This window comes from Carettochelys insculpta, chromosome 23 (assembly GCF_033958435.1).
Source record: "Carettochelys insculpta isolate YL-2023 chromosome 23, ASM3395843v1, whole genome shotgun sequence".
Taxonomy (NCBI): domain Eukaryota; kingdom Metazoa; phylum Chordata; order Testudines; family Carettochelyidae; genus Carettochelys; species Carettochelys insculpta.
Genome location: NC_134159.1, coordinates 16,371,178 through 16,393,594, shown reverse-complemented (window position 1 = coordinate 16,393,594; position 22,417 = coordinate 16,371,178). Strand labels below are relative to the sequence as shown.

The 22,417-nt window shown below is 50.0% G+C and overlaps 1 protein-coding gene and 1 long non-coding RNA gene across 7 annotated transcripts in view; both read left to right on the top strand.

Moving 5' to 3' along the window:
* LOC142000990 (uncharacterized) overlaps positions 1-11,873 on the top strand; it is a 78,750-nt gene extending 66,877 nt beyond the window's left edge. For 3 of the 6 annotated variants that reach the window (XM_074975766.1, XM_074975769.1, XM_074975765.1), the window contains 4 exons: positions 555-707; positions 4,951-5,022; positions 7,019-7,138; positions 11,295-11,873. In XM_074975766.1, the coding sequence (XP_074831867.1) occupies positions 555-707; positions 4,951-5,022; positions 7,019-7,138; positions 11,295-11,405 (456 nt within the window). In that variant the 3' untranslated portion in view covers positions 11,406-11,873. The remainder of the gene's footprint in view (positions 1-554; positions 708-4,950; positions 5,023-7,018; positions 7,139-11,294) is intronic. The other 3 variants (XM_074975768.1, XM_074975767.1, XM_074975770.1) reach the window with 3 other exon arrangements.
* An 893-nt stretch (positions 11,874-12,766) lies between these two features.
* On the top strand, positions 12,767-22,351 carry LOC142000909 (uncharacterized). The gene is made up of 3 exons (XR_012642351.1): positions 12,767-15,270; positions 17,308-17,474; positions 21,833-22,351. It is a non-coding gene; the product is annotated as an uncharacterized LOC142000909 (long non-coding RNA).
* The last annotated feature ends 66 nt before the right edge of the window (positions 22,352-22,417 follow it).

Below are 22,417 nucleotides of genomic sequence, written 5' to 3'. Positions count from 1 at the left end.
TCTTCTGAGGCCGGTTTGATCAGCAGTGGGTACAGCTCCCCCCTTTCCGTGCCTATTGCCTGTGAGCTCTTCCATGGCCTTTGAGCAAGCCAACTTTCCGAAGGGAGGTGGTTTCCTTCTATGGGTTGCTGAATGCCAGGCAGTGACTGCCTAGGAACTTTGTTAAGACGTAACTTCTGCTGGGTGATTGTTGGCGAACATAGCCAGGCTGATGCAGAGACCCATGGGATGGGCACGCACAGTGCCTTGGGATTTAGTGGGGCAGAAAGTGGGGCGAGGGGGCAGAATGCTGGCAAGCAAAGAAGATTGCTAGACCCCCATTTCCTCCTTTAGCTGTAACTTCTTAGCCTCATCCGAGGAGATGGTGATCAGGGGACACCCCTGAGATCTGGCCTGAGGGGACTGCTGCAGTGAGGGGGGAAGCTCCATCCTCAGCTATAGCTTCTCCCATACATTGACCTGGGCTTAATGGCAGGAGAAAGCCGGCTTGTACTGGCTGCCATGTGTCACGGCTGTGACCTCTTGGGTGCTTACAAGAGGCTTCTCTCGCCCAGATGCCTGATGCAGCTGCGGACCCTGCTCAGGATCCCAATAACCAAGGGGAAGATGAGTTTGAGGAGGCTGAGCTGGAGAGGCCGGACTTTGAGGAGAAGGTGGTACGATCAGACAAATACAAGGAACCCAGTGTGCAAGTGAAGCCACTGAAGGTAATTAATGGGAGGGGGAAGCCCTTTGTGCAGGGGCCGGAGTTGGGGAAAGATGATGAGGGTTCTTGGCCCTACAAGTGGGAGGAGGCAGAGAGGATCCATGCCTCCCAGTAAAATTTGCTCCCCCACAGTCCCTATGCTGTATTGTGACAGGCTGACTAAGAGAGAAACCTTCTGTACCACCTTCTGTGCCTGACTCTGCACAGCTTATGCTATGGACTCCCAGCTGGGTCATGACCAGTTTTCTTTGGGGTGCCTGGAGCCTCTGGCAAGCTGCCTCTCCGTTCTCCTGCTTCCACCTGCTCTGAGGCTGGAATGACCGTACGCCACAGCGTGGCCACACCTTTCTGCATTTGTCATCCACCCCGTGGCAATGAGTTGCACAGTTTAATTCCGTCAAGTTCAGGCTGTGAACTTAACCAGGCTCCCAAAGGGAAACTGGTAGCCAGAATGTCCTGGTTTGTCACAATTGAGGACACCCAAAACACTGGAGATACAAATTACACCTCTCTAATCTGGCACTGTCGTCCAGCAATATCTGTAATCTGGCATGATTTTATTTAGCCGGATGACCCCTTATCATGGATGTGGCCAAGTTTCCTGTGGTTCCATGAAGTTTGTTTACAGCCCCCAGACCTGGCTCTGTGTTCTGGGCTGTTACGTAGCTGTGACCTGACTTATTTGACTTAAACCCTTGTACTCCAGGTGGAGCATACATCATCTACAAGTGTCCTCCCCTTCACCCTGTCTCAAGGCAAAATTTCTAGCTGATTATGCAAGTATCCCAGTTGTTGTCTTCCAGTCTCAGTAGTTCTCCATGTTGTCCAAGGTCTTCCTTTTTTGTGTTTTCCTTGTGGGTTCCTTTTTAAAGCTTGACGGACTAGGCTGGATGATGGTTTTCTGAGTGTGGCCCAGCCATTCCCCCTTTCTTCTCTTGATTTGAACATCAAGTAGTTCTTGTCCTGCTCTGTTCCAAAGCTCCTCGTTTGTGACCAAGTCCTGCCGTGTGATGTGAAGGACAGGGTTGCTGTAATTTACTCCTAAATGTCTTCTAAGATCCCAGGAAGCAGTGGAAGTGTTGGCAATGTGCTAGACAATACTGACCTCCTGTGGTTTGGCAAATTCCCTCATTCAGCACTGGTCAGGTCGTGAGGATGCTGGAGTAGAGAGGTTAAAATTTTCGTGGCTTACGCCAGCTTCAAGCTGTTAAAATCCAGGATGGAACCAAATGTGGGGTCTTCTAAGCCCCTCTCCGCCTGCTTCACTATGCTGACCTTTTCCTTTGAAACAGCTGGCTGTAGCTGCTACCAGAGACAGGACACTAGACTAGATGGACTTTGCTTGGTCTCCTCTGCAGCCAGTCCACTGTGGTTGCAGGAATAATCAGTTATGCTGCATGAAGGAAATCTTGTCTCCTCCAAGGAGAGGCTCACTTGCAGAAGGAAGCTGTTGATTTTTGTAAAGCACTTCTTGCTGTTTGGAGCAAGACTCAGCAGCAGGAAAATAGGAGCTTGTTTTGGCAGGCTGCCATGTATTCTTCATGTCACTTGTTTTTCAAAGCAGCATTTGATCTGTCAGGCTCTAAAGCAAGGATTAGTAGTGAGTTTCAAAGCATTCCCAACCAACGGAATAGACATCAAAGCAAAGAATTGCATTTGCTGAATGAAACCCTCCAGCCCCTAAGCAGGAAAAGAGTTTGTACCTGTGCTACTTGTCTTTACGTCATGGGCTAGGACAAGCTGCTCATGCTGTAGAAACAGAGCACAGGTACCTTTAAGTGGAAAAACCCAGGTCTCTGGCAGTGAGAACTTGTGCAAACTTTTTACTTCTTTTGGAGGAAAATTGAAACTCCTTAATAGCTTGGTCAGTTCTAACCAACAAACTACTGGGTGGACTCAGAACTGTGCAACTGTGTCATATGGCCTGTATTGCTCATAGGAAGCAGTGATTTGCCTGTAGCCCCAGTGGGAGGGGCCTGAGCTTTTGAGGAAATTCTCTCCCTGCTGTCACTGTTACATTCCAAAGGCCATTGTCATGGGTTTGTTACAGCCTGTATTGCAGCATTAAAATACTGCAGCAGCCAGAGCTGCATAAACAAGGCATTGGCAATCAGGTAGCTGAGAGGGACAAAGTTGAAAGCCCTGGAGAGGACAGAACTAATCAGGGGACAGAGCACTCCCCAGTTTGTTTTTCTTCCTTGTTTGCTTCCCCCTCTCTCTCTCTCTCTCTCTTGCTGGTTCTCCCTGCTCCTTCCCACTATGGGAATGCTACACACCTTAGTACGATGCCTCGCTGCTTTTTGGGAGGCTTTCTTTCCCCAGCCGGGCAATCGGCTGGGTCTGGTGTCAGAGCACTGCTCCCTTGGGCTGTGATTAGCTCCTCGGTGGGCCCAATGGGAAGGGTATTTGGAAGGGTAGCTGTTTGGGCCCTGGGTGTGGAGGGTGGCACACATCAGTGCGGTTCTGGGTGGGAGCAGACAGCTTGCTCACAGCTCAGCCCATCAGGTGAACAAGGAGGTGGTGCTGAATTGCTACCCAGAGTGCAGGTCTGTAAATTAGAAGCTCTATCAACTTGCCTGAGTCCTTCTCTCAAGGGGGGTAAATTATCGAAAGCGTTCACATTTCATGCTCACCAACAAGAGGCTCCAATAAAATCCCTTTTCAGTCCCAGCTCTGAGCATCTCTAACTCTTTGGCTGGGCAGGCTGCTGGGGGTTGAGTCAGGCGCAGGCAGGACAGGGGCCATGCAACTTGCCCCCGCCTGATACCTGTCCTTGTTCTCTCCTGAGCCAGTGCCACTAATGCCAGGCTTTGACTGGGTATGAGCTGGGCATGGAACCTGGGTGCCTTCGCTCCCAGCTGCGCCCTCCCTCTTTGACTCTTGTGCCTCCCAGCCAGTGTTGCCTGTAAGCTGAGCATTTGGGCAGCCGCCCAGGAGAGATTCAGGTGCCTCTGATTAGCACTGGCACTGTGTGTTTCTACTGGTGGTGCACGTCTGCTCATGTTGGTGCACGTAACAAAATTAATTCCACGCCTGGGTGGGAAAAATGAGAGGGACTGTTACTCCCAGCCTGTGCGCACGACGAACAGCTGTATTGACCCAGCCAGAATTCGAATGCATAACTCCAGGAAATATGAATATTCCCAAGATGGCAGACAGCCATCACTGTGGAGAGCAGAATGGTCCTCCTCCACAGACCCTTTCTCTCAAGCCCACGCCCTTGATAACAGCAAAGGCCACAGGGCCCTGCAGCAGCAGCTGGCTCTTTTGCTTCCAGCCTGCATACAGGCAGCAGCTAGCGGCCAGATCCCACACTGGTGCAAATCACTAGAGCTTAACCAGAGTCACAGAAGCTGCACTGGTTGATCCTACCTGAGGCTGTGGTTCTGTACGTGGGTGTAGAAAGTGGTCTGTCGTCATGCCCCTTGCACTCCTCTCTCCTGTTCGGAGACCCCCTTGGTGCGATCAGCTTCCCAAGCTCCTGGGCATGCTGCAGCCCTCTGTGTGCTGGGAAGACTGAACTGCTGTTAGTTTACCCAGCCTGTCTCCCCAGCAGCCACCATCTCTCATTTTCATGGGCAGCAAACAGGACAGATGGTTTCGGCTGAGGGAAGAAGGAAGGATTTGCTTCTCTGTTGGCTCCTGGCTGGAAGGTCTGTCCTTGGCTGTGACCATGGCAGCTGCAGTGGGATGGGTGGGGGGCTGTGGGTGCTGTTCATCCAGCTAAAGCCCAGAACGCTTTGGAGTTGGTCCCTCCCTGGCACTTGGGATGCGAGCTCAGCCGTACAGTTGCCGCCAGCTCTGCCAGCTAGCTTGTCCTCTCTCTCTCCAGCAGCTGCTTCCCCAGTGTCCACAGAGAATGTCCAACCCTGAGTGACTGCTGCACGCTCAGGGCTCCATGTGGAGCTCTGGCATAGCCCTGATCCTTACCGTGAGAGCGTTCCCCTGCACAGCCCCCTGCCGGGCAGACGTGAAGGTGTGGCGCTGTTGGGAAATAACTGGGCTGCTCCCTGGGGTGCCTGCAGGGCAAAGGGCCCAGAGGCATTAAGTGGGCACAAGCAACCGCAGATGTGAGGTCACCTCTGCCGTTGCAGGGTCTCAGTGCAGTATCCTCCAGACGTGAGGCTCTAGGGCTTGAAAGTCTGGTTCTCCAAAGCTGCTTTGGAGTGGGTTTGGGATGTGGGGGTTATTCCAAGAGCATTAACCAGGCTGATTTACCAACCTCTGCCCTCTTGTGTTCCCAGGCCGCTGCTGGGCCAGACAATGCCAGGGAAGAGCCCATGGAGGACTACCAAGAAGATCAGGAGCAAGAAATTGTACGAGACCAGGTTCCTCTTCATTTCCTGCTGCGTTGTGGGGTGGCGGGTGTGTGTGAGAGACCAGGAGCTGAGCCTGGTGCAGTGGTTGGGCAGACCTCAGAGTGGGAATCTGGCTGCCTGACCCTGTAATCTCTCTGGGACAGGGATTGTGCCATTCAGCAATCCAGTGGTCAGAGCACTGGACTGAGATTCAGCAATGCTGCGTTCTGTTTCTGGCCCTGCCCAGGGCCTGCCAGGGGATGTTGGGCAAGTCTTCTCCTGCTTGGTGCCTCAGTTTCCCCCGTATAAAGTGAGCATAGCAACACTGAGCATTGACCTCTGCTGAGAGACAGGGCTGCGGAGGAACCGGGTGGTACTGTTATCCGCTGTGGCTGTGCAACACCTAACAGAAACGGCCCCAGTCCCTGTAGGGGGCCCTCCGATAGCAGCGTGATGCGCACCCAGGACCTTTGTTTCAGTGGTGCTCCGCACGCTCAGAGTGCTGCTCCTCGTCACTTAGAGCAGCTGCTGCTCAGGTCCTAAATGATTCATCCAATGAGCAAAGCTTTTGTTAAGCCTCCTCTCCTCTCCCTTCCCCCATCAGTAATGCGCTGTGTGCGCTGTTCCAAAGCACTGCGGCTGTACAGGTGCCCCTCTGCTGTCTGAGTTAGCGTGGTTTCCCACCTGCTCAAAGCACGGCCCCTCTCCCGCAAAGAGCTCCGCCCTCAGGCTCAGCACCTGCCTGCACAAAGCCCAGTGCAGGAGCAGGGTCCAAAAGCTTGGGATGCAGCAATGAGCTGGGGCAAGAGGAGGCCTTTCATCTAAGGTGTGCCCTTGCTACCTGTGCTCTTTCCTTGGCACTTGGATCTCCAGGAGCTGAAACCTGTCCCGAGCAGGTCACTGAGCATGGCCAAGACTCCCGACTTGGGTTAACTTGTCCAGTTTTTGGGAGCAGAGATGATTCCCTGCTCCTCAGTGCATCTCTGCCTTTTGCAGTGACACGTGAGGAAGGGCAGCTCTGTTTGTTCTGGGTTATTAATAACAGACAAGAGATAAGTGCCTCCAACAGAAACCATTCCCAGTGGGCTTCTGCCTGCTTTCAAACGGGAGAGATTACCTACCTCCAGCTACTTCTTGTTAACTCTTCTGCAGCCGGGAATCCCGGGCTCCTTCAGGGAATGCTGACATGGAGGGGAAAGCTTTTACATTGCTGGTATAAATACAGGAGGAGGGGTTAAAATGGCTTGTTGCTATGAAGCTGAGAGAGGAAGGTGATTGGATTTCACACCTCAGGCCACGAAGGCCCTGATTCAGCAAAACACGCAAGCCTGTACCTGAGTCAGTGGGGTGAAAGCACCTTGTTAGTGTGGGTGAACAAAACAACGCTGCAGATTGCTGAAGTAGCCATTGTCCAACTGGAGTAAGCTCTGTTCGGGATTTATCTGCAGTTTCAAAAGTGACTTGTGATCTGTGGAACCAGCTGCAAAAAGGGCCTGATTTTGCAGTCTGTGTGGAGTTCCTGCCTTGCAACAACAATCCAGGCCCTTTCATAGAATCATAGAACACTAGGACTGGAAGGGACCTTGCGAGGTCATCATGTCCAGCCCCCTGCCCTCATGGCAGGACCAAGTACTGTCGAGACAATCCCTGATAGACACTTATCTAACCTGTTCTTAAATATCTCCAGAGATGGAGATTCGACAACCTCCCTTGGCAATTTATTCCAGTGTTTGACCACCCTGACAGTTAGGAACTTCTTCCTAATGTCCAACTTAAACCTCCCTTGCTGCAGTTTAAGCCCGTTGCTTCTTGTCCTATCTTCAGAGGCCAAGAAGAACAAGTTTTCTCCCTCCTCCTTATGACACCCTTTTAGATACCCGAAAACTGCTATCATGTCCCCCCTCAATCTTCTCTTTTCCAAACTAAACAAGCCCAATTCTTTCAGCCTTTCTTCATAGGTCACGTTCTCTAGACCGCTGATCATACTTGTTCCTCTTTTCTGGACCCTTTCCAGTTTCTCCACATCTTTCTTGAAATGCGGCACCCAGAACTGGACACAGTACTCCAACCGGGGCCTAACCAGCGCAGAGTAGAGTGGAAGAATGACTTCTTGTGTCTTGTTCACAACATACAGGTTAATGCATCCCAGAATCATGTTTGCTTTTTTTTTTTGCAATAGCATCACACTGTTGATTCATATTTAACTTGTAGTCCACTATAACCACTAGATCCCTTTCTGCCATACTCCTTCTTAGACAGTCGCTTCCCACTCTGTATGTGTGAACTGATTGTTCCTTCCTAAGTGGAGCACTTTGCATTTGTCTTTATTAAACTTCATCCTGTTTACTTCAGACCATTTCTCCAATTTGTCCAGATCATTTTGAATTTTGACCCTATCCTCCAAAGCAGTTGCAGCCCCTCCCAGCTTGGTGTCATCGGCATGTGGGAGAGGGGAGAACATGGGCTCTGTAGGTGGAACTCCAGTGGGCCATGGGCTACTGCAGACCAGTTAGACAGAGGGCCCTTCATGGTTGCCCATTGCTGCTCTGGGTGGCAGATCTGGAATGGAACCTTTCCAAAGTCCTGGGGGTCAGGGTCAGCCCCTGAGCCTGAGTTGCACTTTGTACCTGATTCAGGTGGCCCCGTGTGGGGGCAGGGATCTTGGGTTTGAGGGGCCCGGAAGCATATTTTGCTATTTTAACAGCTAGATTTGCTTATTGGGAATGGGGTGCAAGAGCAAAGCTCTGGGCCAGCTTCTTCAGTGGCACTGGAGGGGCGTAGGGAGCAGGTGACAGCAGAGCCTGCAGCCTGTCTCCTAGAAACCAACAGGCGAGACGAGGCAAGACCAGGCTGCTGGCGATGTTGTTGGAAATAAAAATCCACCTTCGATTCTCCCCTGCCCCCACCCAACCTGTGCCCTGAAGTGTCCTGGCTGCTCAGAAGTTTTCTGGGAGAGGAAGAGCCTCTTGCTTGTACCCTGCTGCTGGTAACAAGGTGCCTCAGGCTTCAGCTACAGGCTTTTAACTGATAGTTTGTCTGATTCAGAGGGTCCCGAGCTGTGCATGTCTCTCCCTCGCCTCTTCAGTACTGGTCTGAGACCACAAGTGCAGCAAGCTATTTCACGGCCACGTTAGCCCTGGGGAGAGCAGGGTGCTCTCCAATGTCCCCTGCAATTTTTTCTGCCTGTGTGAACAAATTTTGTTATGCGCGCCAGGACATGTGCGGATGTGCACCATCCGTAGAAATGCAGTTTGCTGGCTGCGGGTGCTCTGGTCACCAGCTAGTTGGCATTTGAATCTCTCCTGCTTGGCCACCCAAGCACTTGGCTGACAGGGAACATTGGTGCTCTCGCAGGCCAGCAGCCCTAATGCTGCTGGCACGCAGGGCCCTAGGCTGCCTGTGGAGCTGGGACTAGCCCAAAGGTTGGTGAGCTCAGGAGTAGCCTGAGGCTCTGGAAGTGTCTTGTTTGCAGGTGCTGAACCTTGAACTCTGACATCTCAGTAGTACAGGTGCCCCTTAGTCACATCTATCCCCCTTTGCTTGTAAGCTGGAGTGGTGGCTGTGCAGTGGGGCTGACAGCCACCATGGGCCCAGGGACAAGGTGGGAGGGGGACCTGGCTGTCTGCTCGGAAGGGGCAGGGCTTAGAGCCGTCAGCCTTGGCAGCCAGTGTCACCTCTCCCCGCCGCCTCGCTGCCCCGCCATGCTCCCTTGGAGCTGTGCGCGGAGCCCTGTGCAGTGTTTCAAGGGGCCTGGAGATCTGGCCGCTGCTGCTACTTCAGTTCTGGGCCCCTTTGAAATGCCAGGCGCAGGAGCAACTGACCCCTTCCCCTGTCAGCAGGCCTGTGGCTGTGTATGTGTCTGGTATCTAAGCAAGACCCATCAGCAAATTCAAATACGTGTGCCACGCTCAGAGGGTGGGCCTTGTGGTGGCCCCTTTTACAAACGGTCTTCTGTGTATTGGACCTTTACAAAAGGGACAGATTCCTGGCTGGAGGGTAATCTGAGACATTGTCAGTCTTTAAGGCTTCTCTATACTTACTGGAAGAGTGACACGCTGCGGTCAGTCTTCTGGCATTGAATTTTGCTTGCCTGGTGAAGACACGGCAAAATCGACCTCTCTGGGCTTGGCCATTGTCCCCTGTATTCCACAATCCTGCATTGAGTAAAGGACATCGGTGTGAGACTAAGAGGCTCAGACTTCACTAGGGAAGTAAGGAGATTGGGATACGTCAGTTCCAGCTGTGCAAATAGCTCTACCGTGCTACAGGACTGCTTTCTTTGCTTCCTGGCTGCAGGGGTCTACCTCTGAATTAAAGTAACAAAGAGGAAGCCGTGCTAGTCTATACACTATCAAAACAAAAAGCAGTCAAGTAGCACTTTAAAGACTAGCACTATGGTTTATTAGGTGAGCTTTCGTGGGACAGACCCACTTCTTCAGACCAGAACAGACTCAATATTTAAGGCACAGAGAACCAAAAACAGTGAGCAAGGAGGACAAATCAGAAAAAGATAATCAAGGTGAGCAAATCAGAGAGTGAAGGGGTGGGGGGGAAGGTCAAGAATTAGACTGAGCCAAGTGTGCAGACAAGCCCCTATAGTGACTCAGAAAGTTCCCATCACGATTTAAACCATGTGTTAATGTGCCGAATTTGAATATAAAAGCCAGCTCAGATGTTTCTCTGATTTGTCCTCCTTGCTCACTGTTTTTGGTTCTCTGTGCCTTAAATATTGAGTCTGTTCTGGTCTGGCTATGGTCTGAAGAAGTGGGTCTGTCCCACGAAAGCTCACCTAATAAACCATTTTGCTAGTCTTTAAAGTGCTACTTGACTGCTTTTTGTTCTGAATTAAAGGTGCCAAGTATAAGGGCATCTGAGCCCAGGGTAGGCCAGTGTGTTAATTGGCCAATTAACTTTAAATCACAGCCAGTCAACACCCTAGGAGTCTTACCGGGAATCAGAGGCATATGAGCTCCTAGGCATACAGTGCCTGTGTGAATGGAATTCACCCTAGAATATTAACAGAGAGGTAGCCCTGTTAGTCTGTATTGGAAATGAAATTGATCTGAAGAAGTGGGTCTGTCCCATGAAAGCTCATCACCGAATAAATCATTTTGTTAGACTTTATAATGCTACGTTTCTGCTGCTTTGTTTTGCTGAAATCACCCTAAGTAGCCCTTGAAAAATAGCTGTTTGCACCTGCTGATGTTAACGGGCTCTGAATTACCTGTAAACGGCCAGTTAACAACTCAGGCATTCCTGAGTTTGAAGTATTGAGTCAGTGACTGCTCCTTGGGCTCAGGGCCCCAGGGGGTTAGGCACTGCACACACAAATAATAAGGGCTTGCCTCCGCTTACAATGCTGCAGCTACGCCAGTGCACCATCCTGGTTCCTGAGCATGGACTCTACCTACGCCGGCCAGAGGGGTTCTGCCGTTGGGATAGGAAATCCATCTCTTGCATCTGATGAAGGGGGTCTTTGCCCACGAAAGCTTGTGCTCCAAAATATCTGTTAGTCTCTGAGGTGCCACAAGACTTGTTGTTGTTCTCAAAGCTACTTTGAGTTGTTCTCAAAGACTAACACGGCCACCTCTCTGATACTAGTTTTCTAGTCAAACAGAGGGTCGTTCTCAAGTCTGATACTTTACATCTCGGTCTCAACAAAGATATCAATTACCTTTTGCATTACAGGGACAGTTTCCCCATCTTTGATATTCATAGTGATTCCAGGCAGCCAACTTACCTCAATAGACACTTGCACTAATTTTCTTCCCCCTCTCCCCAACCTTCCGTCATATACAGCCGATTCAGCAGTTTTTATTTTTTATCTTTCTGTTAAATTCTCTTAGTCTGTATTAATTTATCAGAATTTTATGGGTCTGAAGAAGTGGGTCTGTTCTATGAAAGCTCAGCCCCTAATAAATTATTTTGCTAATCTTTGAAGTGCTCCAGGACTGCTTTCTAGTTTTCTAGTGTAACCCAAGCCTAAGAGATGGCCCTTGCCCAGGAGAGCTGACATCTGAACTGACTTGGCAAGGCACGGGGCAGGGGGAAGATCAGCCTTATTTCTGTGCTGGAGAACTGAGAGACGGAGGCTTTCAGTGACTTGCCCAAGCTCATCAGGGAAGGCTGTGGCAGGGTTAGGACTCAAACCCAGATCTCCTGGATCCCAGTGCACGTTAACTTGTAGTGAAACCGTAAATGTTGCTGACCTCTTGGCTGTACCTGTTGGCCTCTTCCTCTCTGATCAGGGTTGATTTATTTCTCTGTCTCTCCTTTCTCTCTGCAAACAGGAGGATCACGGTGGGGAGGTGGATGATCATGATGAGCTGGAGCTAGTGCAGGAACGCAAGGACCAGGGAGGCATCCCAGTTGCTGATGGCAAGAAGGACGATTACTACTGAGGAGGCCAGCCACACAGAGTGCCTGGGAGGAGACTGGAGCATTACAGCGGCTGCGGGGAGGAGTTGCAGGAAACTCCTCCAGACACATGGATCCAGTGTGAGCGGAGACAGGCAGTGCTGGTGGAAGACATGGCCAGCCCACCAGCTGGCCCCTTCCAAAGCACATTGTGTTTGTGTGCCTGGTGCCGTGGCCCACAGGTGTAGGAAACAGAAGGGCTCTCTGACCCCCAGCATGGCCATGTCCTGCTGTTTCCCTGGGGGCACTTACCGATTCCCCTCTTTTTATTATTCCCCACTCCCCTGTTCAAGATGAATCTCTTTATTTTTTACTGCTTGGGGCACGGGAGAGGCAGCTGTTTGCAGAACTCTGAGGTGCCAGGAGCTGCCCTGGCCCAGGCTGCTGCCCTGGACTCCTGGGACTGGTCTCTAATACAGAGGAATCTCTTTATATAAATCCTTACATTCACAGTGCTGCTTTGAAACAGTCTCTGTTTGCTATGTGGGATCACACCACCTGCTGCATTTCCCCCTCTACTCCCCCCAAAATGGCGTGGCGTGCAAAAGCTGAGTGTAGCAGCCCTTGTCCGTCAGCATGGACCAACCAGAGTGGAGCGGGGGGGGTGGGGGGAAAGCAACTGACGCAGAACTGTGGGGGCAAGGCACAAATAGCTCAACTTGGTACGTTCCTGGGAGCGTGTCCTTCCTGGGGACGGTGCAGGAAGGTTAAACTAACCCATGGCAGTTTCGTTCGTCTATCGCCCGACCAGAACGATCGGCTGTGTTGAATGCAGTGCTTTTTTGGTGCTGGTACTCAGCACTGGCACCTCAGCAGCCCCAACCGCGGGATTGGATGGGGATGGGGATGGGGAGACTGCTGAGTACCGGCTCTTTTTTGAAACAAAACAAGCACAGATTGAAAGTATCATTGATTAAATCTCAGGCAAAGGGGATTGGCAGCCACCATTTTACACCAAACAGCTGCCAAATGCTGCCAGTAGCTGGGTTCTGTCTCTGCATCGGTGGCTGAATACGTACAACTTGCTGTTCCACTGCTCCTGATGAAATGCCTGTGGGAAGCAGCAGCTAGGCCGCAGGAACAGCAGTGAGTCGCAGTGAGCAGAGAGAGCCAGCTGGGGTCTGAGCAGGTCATGCTGCTGCCGCAAGCCCCTATCTGTCGTATTTGGCTGGTGCAAACGCTCTTGTGCCATGCTGGGAAAGGACCCCGGAGAGGGAGGTGAGAAAAGTTGGGCTTTGACTATAGCAAACAGCGCTACCTTCCCTGGGGATTTAAATCATCGTTCCCTTTCCTGCCCCATCCCAACTGAAGCACCCATCAATACTGCTGCAAGGCGTGCTTCCAAGCAACATGTTAGGGGGTAGCTTGAACATAAGAATGGTCAGACTGGGTCAGACCTATAGTCCATCCAGCCCAGCATCCTGCCTTCTGACTGCCAAATGCCAGGTGCTCCAGGGGGAATGACCAGACCAGGTAATCAGTGAGCGATCCATCCCCATTCCTATCTGTAGCAAACAGAGGCTTGGCCCATTTCAGAGCATGGTTTGCCAATCCCTGCCCATCCTGGCCAATAGCAACAGACAGAATTAGAGAGAAAGGATGGGAATGCCTTGAGAGAGTCTAGCAGAGGGCAACCAGAATAATTAGGGGGCTGGAGTACATGATCTACGAGAAGAAGCTCTGGGATTTAGACTTACTTAGTTTGCAGAAGAGAGGAGTGAGAGGCAATTTGATAGCAGCCTTCAACTTCCTGAAGAGGATGGGGAGCGGCTGTTTTCAGTAGTGAGCGATGGCAAAACAAGGAGCAGTAGTCTGAAGTTATAGAGGGGAGAGGTGTAGGTTGGATGTTAGGAAAAACTACTTCACCAGGTGGGTGGTGAAGCACTGGAATGCGTTGCCTACAGAGGTGGTGGAATCTCTGTCCCTCAAGGTTTTTAAGTCCCGGCTTGACAAGGTCCTGGCTGGGATGACTTAGTTGGGGTTGATTCTGCTTTGGGCAGCGGGCTGGACTTGATGATCTCCTGAGGTCCCTTACAGCCCTAGGATTCTATGACTCTAAGTTCATGGCACGTAGGGAACCAGAAGGACCTGTTTCCGCCTTGGCCTTCACATGAAGTCCCTGTGGGAATGTTCTGCAGGAGTAAAGGTACCTGCTTTGGAAGTCATTACCAGACACTTGCTCGCTGTGAGCCCCCGACATTAATCTTGGACATATTTATTTTTAGAGTGAGCTGCAATGGCCATGGCCACTGGGACCCAGTGTACTTCTGCCAGTGCTGTTCAGAACTGCTGGGGGGCAGGCATGATGCTGGCCCCTCCCCTTCCCAAAGGACACATGCTCCCCACTGGTGAGTGCCTGCTACAGAGCTCCCTCTATGCCAGCACATGGAAGCTGAGTGGTTACAGCCACCAGGAAAGACACCTAACTAGGACATGTGATAGCAGAACAGGCTCTGGAGATGCCCAGTTCAGTTGCCAGCAGGTTAGCCATGAGAGCCTGGTCACCATACCTCTTCCTGCCCAGATCTAGGCCTTTGGGGCAGCTAAATTCTGTTGTTTAAGCTTTTGTAGCTCCACTAATTGCCAAGCAGTTGTGTAGACGTGAGAGCAGAATTTGAGCTTCATGGGCGCTTTAAGAAAGTCTGTTCTGTTTTGTTTTGTTTTTTTTTCATTTTACTGTGTCAAAACAGCTGCTCTCCCTTAGTCAAAGGAAAAAGAGCCAGATGTTCCTGGGGAGAAGATGGGCCTTCTCCACCCATCCACAACCAGTTTGCAGCAGAAACCTCACTGCAGGCCAGGGGGCTGCCCCCTGCAAATGGAAAGAGCTGGTTTGTGCTGAGGCTGCATTCTCTGCATATCACAGACCTGCTCCCCTCCCTGCCCCCTTTCTTGCCACCTTAGGATCACTCCCTTGAATTGGAAAATCAGAGCAAGTGTAGTTCACACCGCTCACAACTGAACTAATTCCCCTTTTCCGGCTTTGGGTCAGATCCCTACAGGCAAGAGCTGTTCCGTTGCCCACGTAAGTGAACCTTTAACTGGGCCCTGAGTTGGTTGGTTCTCCCCAGCTAATTTGCATGCCTAATTAGAGCAGTTCCAGGAAAAACTCCATTCATAAGCATCGTTCCCAAATCTGTATGTACAACTTAGTAACTCCTCAACCTATCTGCCCGTTTTAAATAGATGGTGTGTTGAATATTTGGAACTTGGGCAAATCATATCAAATGCTGGAGCCACAAAAGTGCCAGCTGAACGTGTTCAGCTGGCACCTAGTGGCCATTTGTCCATATTGCAACAGGCCCTAACTGGTATCTTGCTTGCTCACCTCAGCAAAGCACCTGGGGACAGAATGGCAAATTCCTTGCCTCTAGTAAGACAAAGGTTGTCTTACTACAGGCCATCAGCTACAAAGGAACAGGTGTCAGGTAGCGTGATGTAGCTGAGAGGGTTAACAGTGTGCCTGTGCTCTGCATTATCCTCCAAATCTTGCTGGATGCAGCCACACAATTCTGTCTCTGCAGCCTGCTATAAATAGATTACTTAGAGGAGAACGTGTCTGCCCAGATGTATCCCAGTCACACAAACAGCCGTGATTTTCAGATGGGCTGTAAAATGTCATTGTTGCACAGACCACACTAAGATCAGCAGGGACTCGGAAGGTCCAGGGCGTGACCATTGAATTTCTGCCTCCCGCAAGAAGTCTCATGAAATGAATCCTGCAGTTGGCTTCCTACTGAACTTCTCCCCTTTCACCTCCATTCCCTTCCATGTTCTCCTTCACCTGTGACTCCCGGCTGGTGAGAGAGGGTATGGCCTGGACGAAGTGCTGGAAATAAATGCCTAGTGGAGGTAAGGGCAGTGTGCTGATTCAGAGAGACTCAGCAGGGGTTATCTAAATTTGGAAGCTAATCCCCTGCTCCTGCTTGTCAGTGATGAGTAATCTTTGAAATTATGACTTGGCGGGACTATAGCAACTCAGCTCTGAATCCAGGCTGTCTAAGAGAATGTATTTAACACTCAGCCATCGTAGCTGGACTCTGTTGAGACCTAAGTATAGCTTCTCTGTGGACTGTCCACCAAACCCAGATGGGGGTCTAAAACCTACACAGTGCTGTCCTAGAACATAAGGACAGCCACACAGGGTGAGACCAAAGGTCCATCTAGCCCAGTGTCCTGTCTTACGACAGTGGCCAATGCCTGATGTCCCAGAGGGAGGGAACAGAACAGGTAATCACCAAACGGATCCCTCTCCTGACATCCTCTTCCAACCTCTGACAAACAGCTCGAGTGGACTTACTCTGCCCCAGATAGAAAAAATGAGAAAACAGCAACATGTCAGGGATACATCCATCGGCAACCTTGTTCTAAGCTTGTTCTAAGGCTGCTTTTAAAAGCAGGTTATGACGCACCAGGGCAGCGCAGCCAGAAAGTTGACTACAACTTAGGGACAAGCACAAAAGGACAGTTAAATGACGGAGGTATCACAGGGAAAGATGTTGAGCCATTCTGTGGTTCAAAACCTTTCCTGACTAACCAACCTAACCCACCTCTTGGGGAAGACCTGCTGGGCTTAGCCATTAGACTCTAACTCAGACAAGACCCAGAATTCAGTGTAGTATAGAGCTGACAGGCCAGCGCGAATGGGATGCTGGTACTCTCAGTATCCCCATTTAGAACTTGAAGGGGGACCTCTTGGTGAGGGTGATCTGACATACTTAAAGCAGCTCCTGGTCTCCAATCTGCACTGAACCCTGCTGTCCCATAGTCAGGTCCCTTTGGGGTGGAGATCTCAGGAGAAGGCCTGTTTTTTCCAGGCGAGGGTTTATCAAGACACTAAGGATTATTATGCAGCTTGACTGGAATGCCATGGGGGGACTCCTGTATTGCTCTGCAGCCTTTGGGCAGGGGACATGTCTTTTAACCATGCCAAGCAAATGCAACAGGATCAGGATAACAGAGGCATGATCGCTGGCTGCAGGATAAGATGTTTCCTGATGTAGTGTCTCGCTGATAAAACATACGTCTCAGGAACAGAAGAAAAACACTTGCTTTATTTTTCCCTTCTGGCCCTTCCAAAGCTTGATTAAAAGGGAGCCTGGATTTTTGTAAACCAGCATGTTTCAGGGTTGATACGAGGTCACCATGTTACATGCAGCTTCTGTGGCTGGTATTCACTTTCATGTGCAACCTCACTGGTGAGAAAAACAGAAACTGCCCAGTCTGAGCTTCAGAAAAATTGCTCCTGTGATGGGGCTGTGCAGAGCACAGCTTTTAGCTGCTTTTTTTCTGGTCACAGCTTTGCAGTAGGGTTGCAACATATACTCTCAGCCTCTTACTTTAAATGGAAGACAAAAAGAGAGAAGTTGAAAATAAATAAGGTAGTGAAGGAACAAGATGCGCAAGGGAAAGACAACAAAGCTTCACATCTCAATGGCCATCTGGGATTTATCCAAAGCCAATAAAGGTGGCAAAGTCATCTGGGTTCCTTTTTCAGGCTAGGGCATCCCTCTCTGGGTCAGCACAGCACAGGCCCAGTGGTATCACAGTGGAAGCCTGGGTTGCAGGAAACAGTGAGGGCAGCAGACATGGTAGTAAAGGTCACTCCATTTTTTTCCCCCCTCTTTCAGTCCACCACCATCTGTGTCCTCCCCTACAAGACAGAGGCCAAAAAGGCATGACAGGTGGAATAGGCTGTCCTCTCACTGTTCCGTGGCCCTAATTTCTTACACGTCAATATTGGGTCACTGATTTCCAGTCCTCTGCTCTTCTTGTTTATCAGACATGATAAACAGTCCTTGAGTTACAGCGGGAGGCCCTTCTTTTGCTGTTGACGCATTTAGTCTATCTACCTTTTGCACCTTGTCCCATCCACATTTGTTGTTACAGGTTATTGTGAGTCTTCATGAATATACACTCCTTTTTCCCAGCTCAGCTGACACACAGGGTCAGTTTGGAGGCCCAATGATCACAACAGCACAGCGTGCCTTCTTGAAGGAAATCTGAACTCACAGCAATGCGTTGGATGATCAGCCAGAGGTGTTGCAAAATTACAGGTCAGTATAATTGTTCTGGAAGTAAATTTGGCCCAGACAGAAACCCCCCATATGTTTATGAAGTTTCAAGTTTCTGAGCTAACTACCGGAGTAACCATAAGCGGACTGCTCAGGGATTTAAGAGAGGAAACTACTGTACTATCATGCATAGACATAAAGAAACTGCAAACAGCCACAGCCCATTTCCCAGTACTCTTTCCAAATTCAGCATGAGCTGATTCTGTATTCAGGGGTCTCTAAGGGCTCTTCCTTCAATGACCAACATCACTAACGAACCTACAGCCAAAGAGCTTCCTTCAGAAAGCCTTACTCATGCAGAGTAGTATTGTACTCAGTGCTTTAAAGAGGGTTCTTTGTGCAGGGAAGGTGATATTCACCATGAGGTAGAGTAGCTGCGTTAGGCCCAAAGGAAGCAGCATTACACTATTGGCCATGGATAAATAAAAATCCTAAGCAAATCCAGCCCCAGCTCTGAAACATCCTAAGGCTCTTCTTTCCACAGCAGTAGATTAACAGGAATGCTCTCGTGTGCTTTATTTTCCCTCCCTCTAGGTGTTTTAACACAGCCATAAAATAAAGCCCAGGTGAGGGCCATGTCAGCACTGCAGATGCTCCAGTGGCATAACTCTGGCAAACGGTGATTAGTTACACTCAACAAACCACTTGTGAGGCACTTGCAGTATCACATCCTCCAGCATTACAATGAAGCCAGGGTTGGTCTTTTAGGCTTTGCTTTCGTGTGCCTAAAGGGGATGTGCGAAATTGAACTATTATGGGTCAGCAGTTGACTCCAGTACCCCTCAATATCGTCAGGAGAAGGGAGGTCAAGGGGGGAGTTTTTTCCCACCGACCTCCGTCTGTGAAGACAGCCAGGTTAGTTAATTGTACGTGAGCCGATTCCAGCTACATGCCTGCCATCGCTGGAATTGCATGTCTAGGAGCGACTTTAAGGTCTAGTGCAGACCTGGCCTGACACCAGAATCTGTTTTCGTAGCAGGAGGCAGATCTGGGAGATGTCAGAGCAGCAGATGGTGAGGATGGGAGGTGGAATGAGCTCTGAGAGCTTGCCAGGCCCCATCCCCCACCCCAAAGGTCTATCAGGTCCTTAATGCCAGCAGCTTTTCCTCAACAAGCTTCTGACTTTTTCAAGATTACAAGACTCCTTTAGCAGCACAGCACCCCCTGTGCCCAGCCAGGTGTAACACACTTAAGATGAAATGGTCTTCTACAGCATATGTTAACTCTGCCTGCTTCACAATCAGTCCTCACTTGTATTTTAGCTTACACTCTAATTTCCTTCCCCAGTCCTGCAGAAGAGCTTTGTGCAGCTTGAAAGCATGTACATTTCCCCAACAGAAGCTAATCCAATAAAATATGACTTCATCCACCCGTTCTCTCTTCTACCCTGGGACCAACAGGGCTACAATGCTGCAAACAATTAAAAAGGGAAGTCACTCGGAGACATTGGCTCAGACGATTGGGTCATATAAATGCTCAACACATCTAAAACAAGGTTGAATTTCAATAAATCTCAGGAGTTAATTATGTCTTGAACACATTTGAGTAACTGCTTGAATTCAGGCCAATTCAATATCTGAGGCAGTAAAACAAATTCCAATCATATATGGGTGCTCCAACCTTGGTCAGACATCAAACTTTCACAAGCCCAAAGCAGCTTCTGTTGGGAAAGGGTAAAACCTCATTGAGCCCAATTTCTCACTCCGCTATAAATAACACCTGACAAGAGAGCGCACGGGCGTTCAGACGCTTTGCTTGCATTTGCTGTACTACACTCTTCTAACCACTTCAGTATTTGTTGGGTTTAGCCTGGCACCTTCTTCTGGTGGAACAAATGTAACCCAACGCATTCTGTGCAGCACAGCTAAGGAGCCTCCCCTTCTCCTTCCAAGTGACACTTGTGACCACTTCCTTAAAATGGCTTTTCATTCTCATTTTGTCCTCTCCTCTTTGTATTCTGCTCTCATCAGCTTAGGCTTGTGCTGACTTTTCCCTGCAGGAGCCAAACATTGATTTTTCTCCCCTGTATTTGACAGACATTGATTTTTCCCTCCATTCTGCATTTCTTAATTAATCAGAAGCCAATACATCACCTTTGTTTCCTCGTGTGTGCGTGCGTGGGCAGTAATATTGCTAGCGTAAGTGATGCTGACCATACTATATGCATGACAGCAGGGGCAGCACACACATTATTTGAGCCACCCAATGGCAGCTATTTTTAAAACCTAATTCCTGGCATCAAAAGTAGCCAAGGAACCCAGTAGCCAAGGCCAGGGAGCCTGGTGGCCAAGAGGGAGCCCAATGGGGTCTGCTGATGGACCCTGGGAGAGCCTGGAGTCCAACAGCAGATGTGCAGAACTGATCTCCCTGGCCCAGCAAACTCGCTGGAGTGCTGGACCAGGGCGGTCCAACTTACGTTAACATTCAGAGAATGGTCACTGTCAGAGGTGATATGGGTTAATGCGGTCACTGAAGAGAACATTCAACTCCTTACTAGGTAACATTAATCACATTCTTGCTCACAATACAGTTTTTCAACAAACCAGAATTAGAAAACTTCCTTGCAAGATTATGCAATGCTCAGGCTACTGCTGGACCAGGAAGTATTTCCTATTAAAAATTATACTGTAGTGATGTAATGGTTTCCTTCAGCAATATTTATAGTCTCCCATAATTCTGCTGATTTAGTCGGGCAGACGCTTTTGTGGGTGAAACCCCATTTCATCAGATGCATGAGGTCTGCCTCTGTAATTTCCATTCCATGCCGCTGATAAAGTGGGTTTTTGCCTACAAGAGCTTATACCCAAATAAATGTTAGGCTACATCTACACTAGTGAGTTTTGTCAACAAAACCCAAGGAGCATCCACACTAAAAATGCTTTTGCACTTTCATCGACAACCTTCTGCCCTCTGCAAAATGCCTTCTCAACAGAATCTGTCAACAAGAGAGCTGTGTGGATGCTCCGAGGGGCTCTCTATTGACAGATGAGGCTTCCAGGTCATCAAGCAGCCCTGTCGGCTGCTTCCAGTTGGCCATTCTGTCGAGAGAGAGCGGCTGGGCAGGCTGACTGCCCTCTGTTTTCAGAGCAATTCTTTTTCATGTGTGGCTGCTATATGACAACAGAAGTTTTGTCAGAAAATAACTTCCTACAGCACCTGCTGTCGACAGATCACTCTAGTGTAGATGTAGCCAGAGTCTTTAAGGTACCACAAGACTCGTTTTTGAGGATACAGGCTCATTCAACTACCCCTCTGACACTTGGCTCTGCCGTAGGAGGAGAAAGTACAGTGGTAACCTTTGGATTCTCGGCTGCTTAAAATCACTTAGACTCTTCACAAAGCCATTTATAAAACAATTAGTACAAATTACAGTGTAGGGTGGTGTCTGGGAGCTACTGGCCGCGTCTACACGTGCACGCTACTTCGAAGTAGCGGCGCCAACTTCGAAATAGCGCCCGTCACGGCTACACGTGTTGGGCGCTATTTCGAAGTTGAAATCAACGTTAGGCAGAGAGACGTCGAAGTCGCTAACCCCATGAGGGGATGGGAATAGCGCCCTACTTCGAAGTTGAACGTCGAAGTAGGGCACGTGTAGACGATCCGCATCCTGCAACATCGAAATAGCGGGGTCTGCCATGGCGGCCATCAGCTGAGGGGTTGAGAGACACTCTCTCTCCAGCCCCTGCGGGGCTCTATGGTCACCGTGTGCAGCAGCCCTTAGCCCAGGGCTTCTGGCTGCTGCTGCTGCAGCTGGGGATCCATGCTGCATGCACAGGATCTGCAACCAGTTGTCGGCTCTGTGGATCTTGTGTTGTTTAGTGCAACTGTGTCTGGGAGGGGCCCTTTAAGGGAGTGGCTTGCTGTTGAGTCCGCCCTGTGATCCTGTCTGCAGCTGTTCCTGGCACCCTTATTTCAATGTGTGCTACTTTGGCGTGTAGACGTTCCCTCGCAGCGCCTATTTCGATGTGGTGCTGCCCAACATCGAAGTTGAACGTCGACGTTGCCAGCCCTGGAGGACGTGTAGATGTTATTCATCGAAATAGCCTATTTCAATGTAGCGTGCACATGTAGACGTAGCCATTGGGTGAGACTTAGAGCAGCTTCCACAACTTGAACTGTGGAAAGGATCCTCAAAGCGTTGAAGTTATCTGTATAATTTTGTCATCCTCTACTTATTTCGGAAGCTCAAGCTTCTGCATTATGAAAATGGCAAGATCAGCCGGAACGCACGCCTGGAATAAGTCTTTCAAGAGCTTTCTGAAAGCGTTCCACTGTTGAGCAAATGTGGCTGGTATTAGGCCTCTGCCAATGGTCTTCTCCACTTTCCCTCTGCATGGCAGGAAATGGCTGACCCCAGGAGGCTGAGTGAAGGGATGAGGGAGCGTGCTGGTGTCTGGATGTGACTTCTGACTGCAAGTCTCTCGGGATATATGCTCTCTGGTACCACAGCACCTACTCTGAGCCCACGACAGCTGACTGAGACTCCTGGGGCTCTGGCTGCAGGGTTGTAAATTTCCAGTGCAGGCATGCGGGCTCAGGCTGGAGTCCCCAGCAGACAGGAGACTAACAGTGCCCAGGCTCTGGCCTGAGCATCTACACTGCAGTTCTTAGCTCCCAAGCCTGAGTCCTGCCAGCCTTGTCACCTGAGCTGGGCTCCAAAGCTTTCATTGCAGTGTAGACGTACCCAAGGTCCCGCTTCAGACTGGGCCTATAGTCCCCAGGCAGCTGACCTAAGACAGCCACAGCTGTTTAGTGCACTGTGGATGTAGCCTGAGCTGACAAGAGACTGGGCTGAATGCTTTTGCTTCTCTCATATCTGTGATGAGATATGGTCTGAAGAACCAGGTCTGTCCCATGAAAGTTCACCTAATAAACTACTTTGTTAAAGTGCTACTTTACTGCTTTTTGTTCTGATATTACCTGTG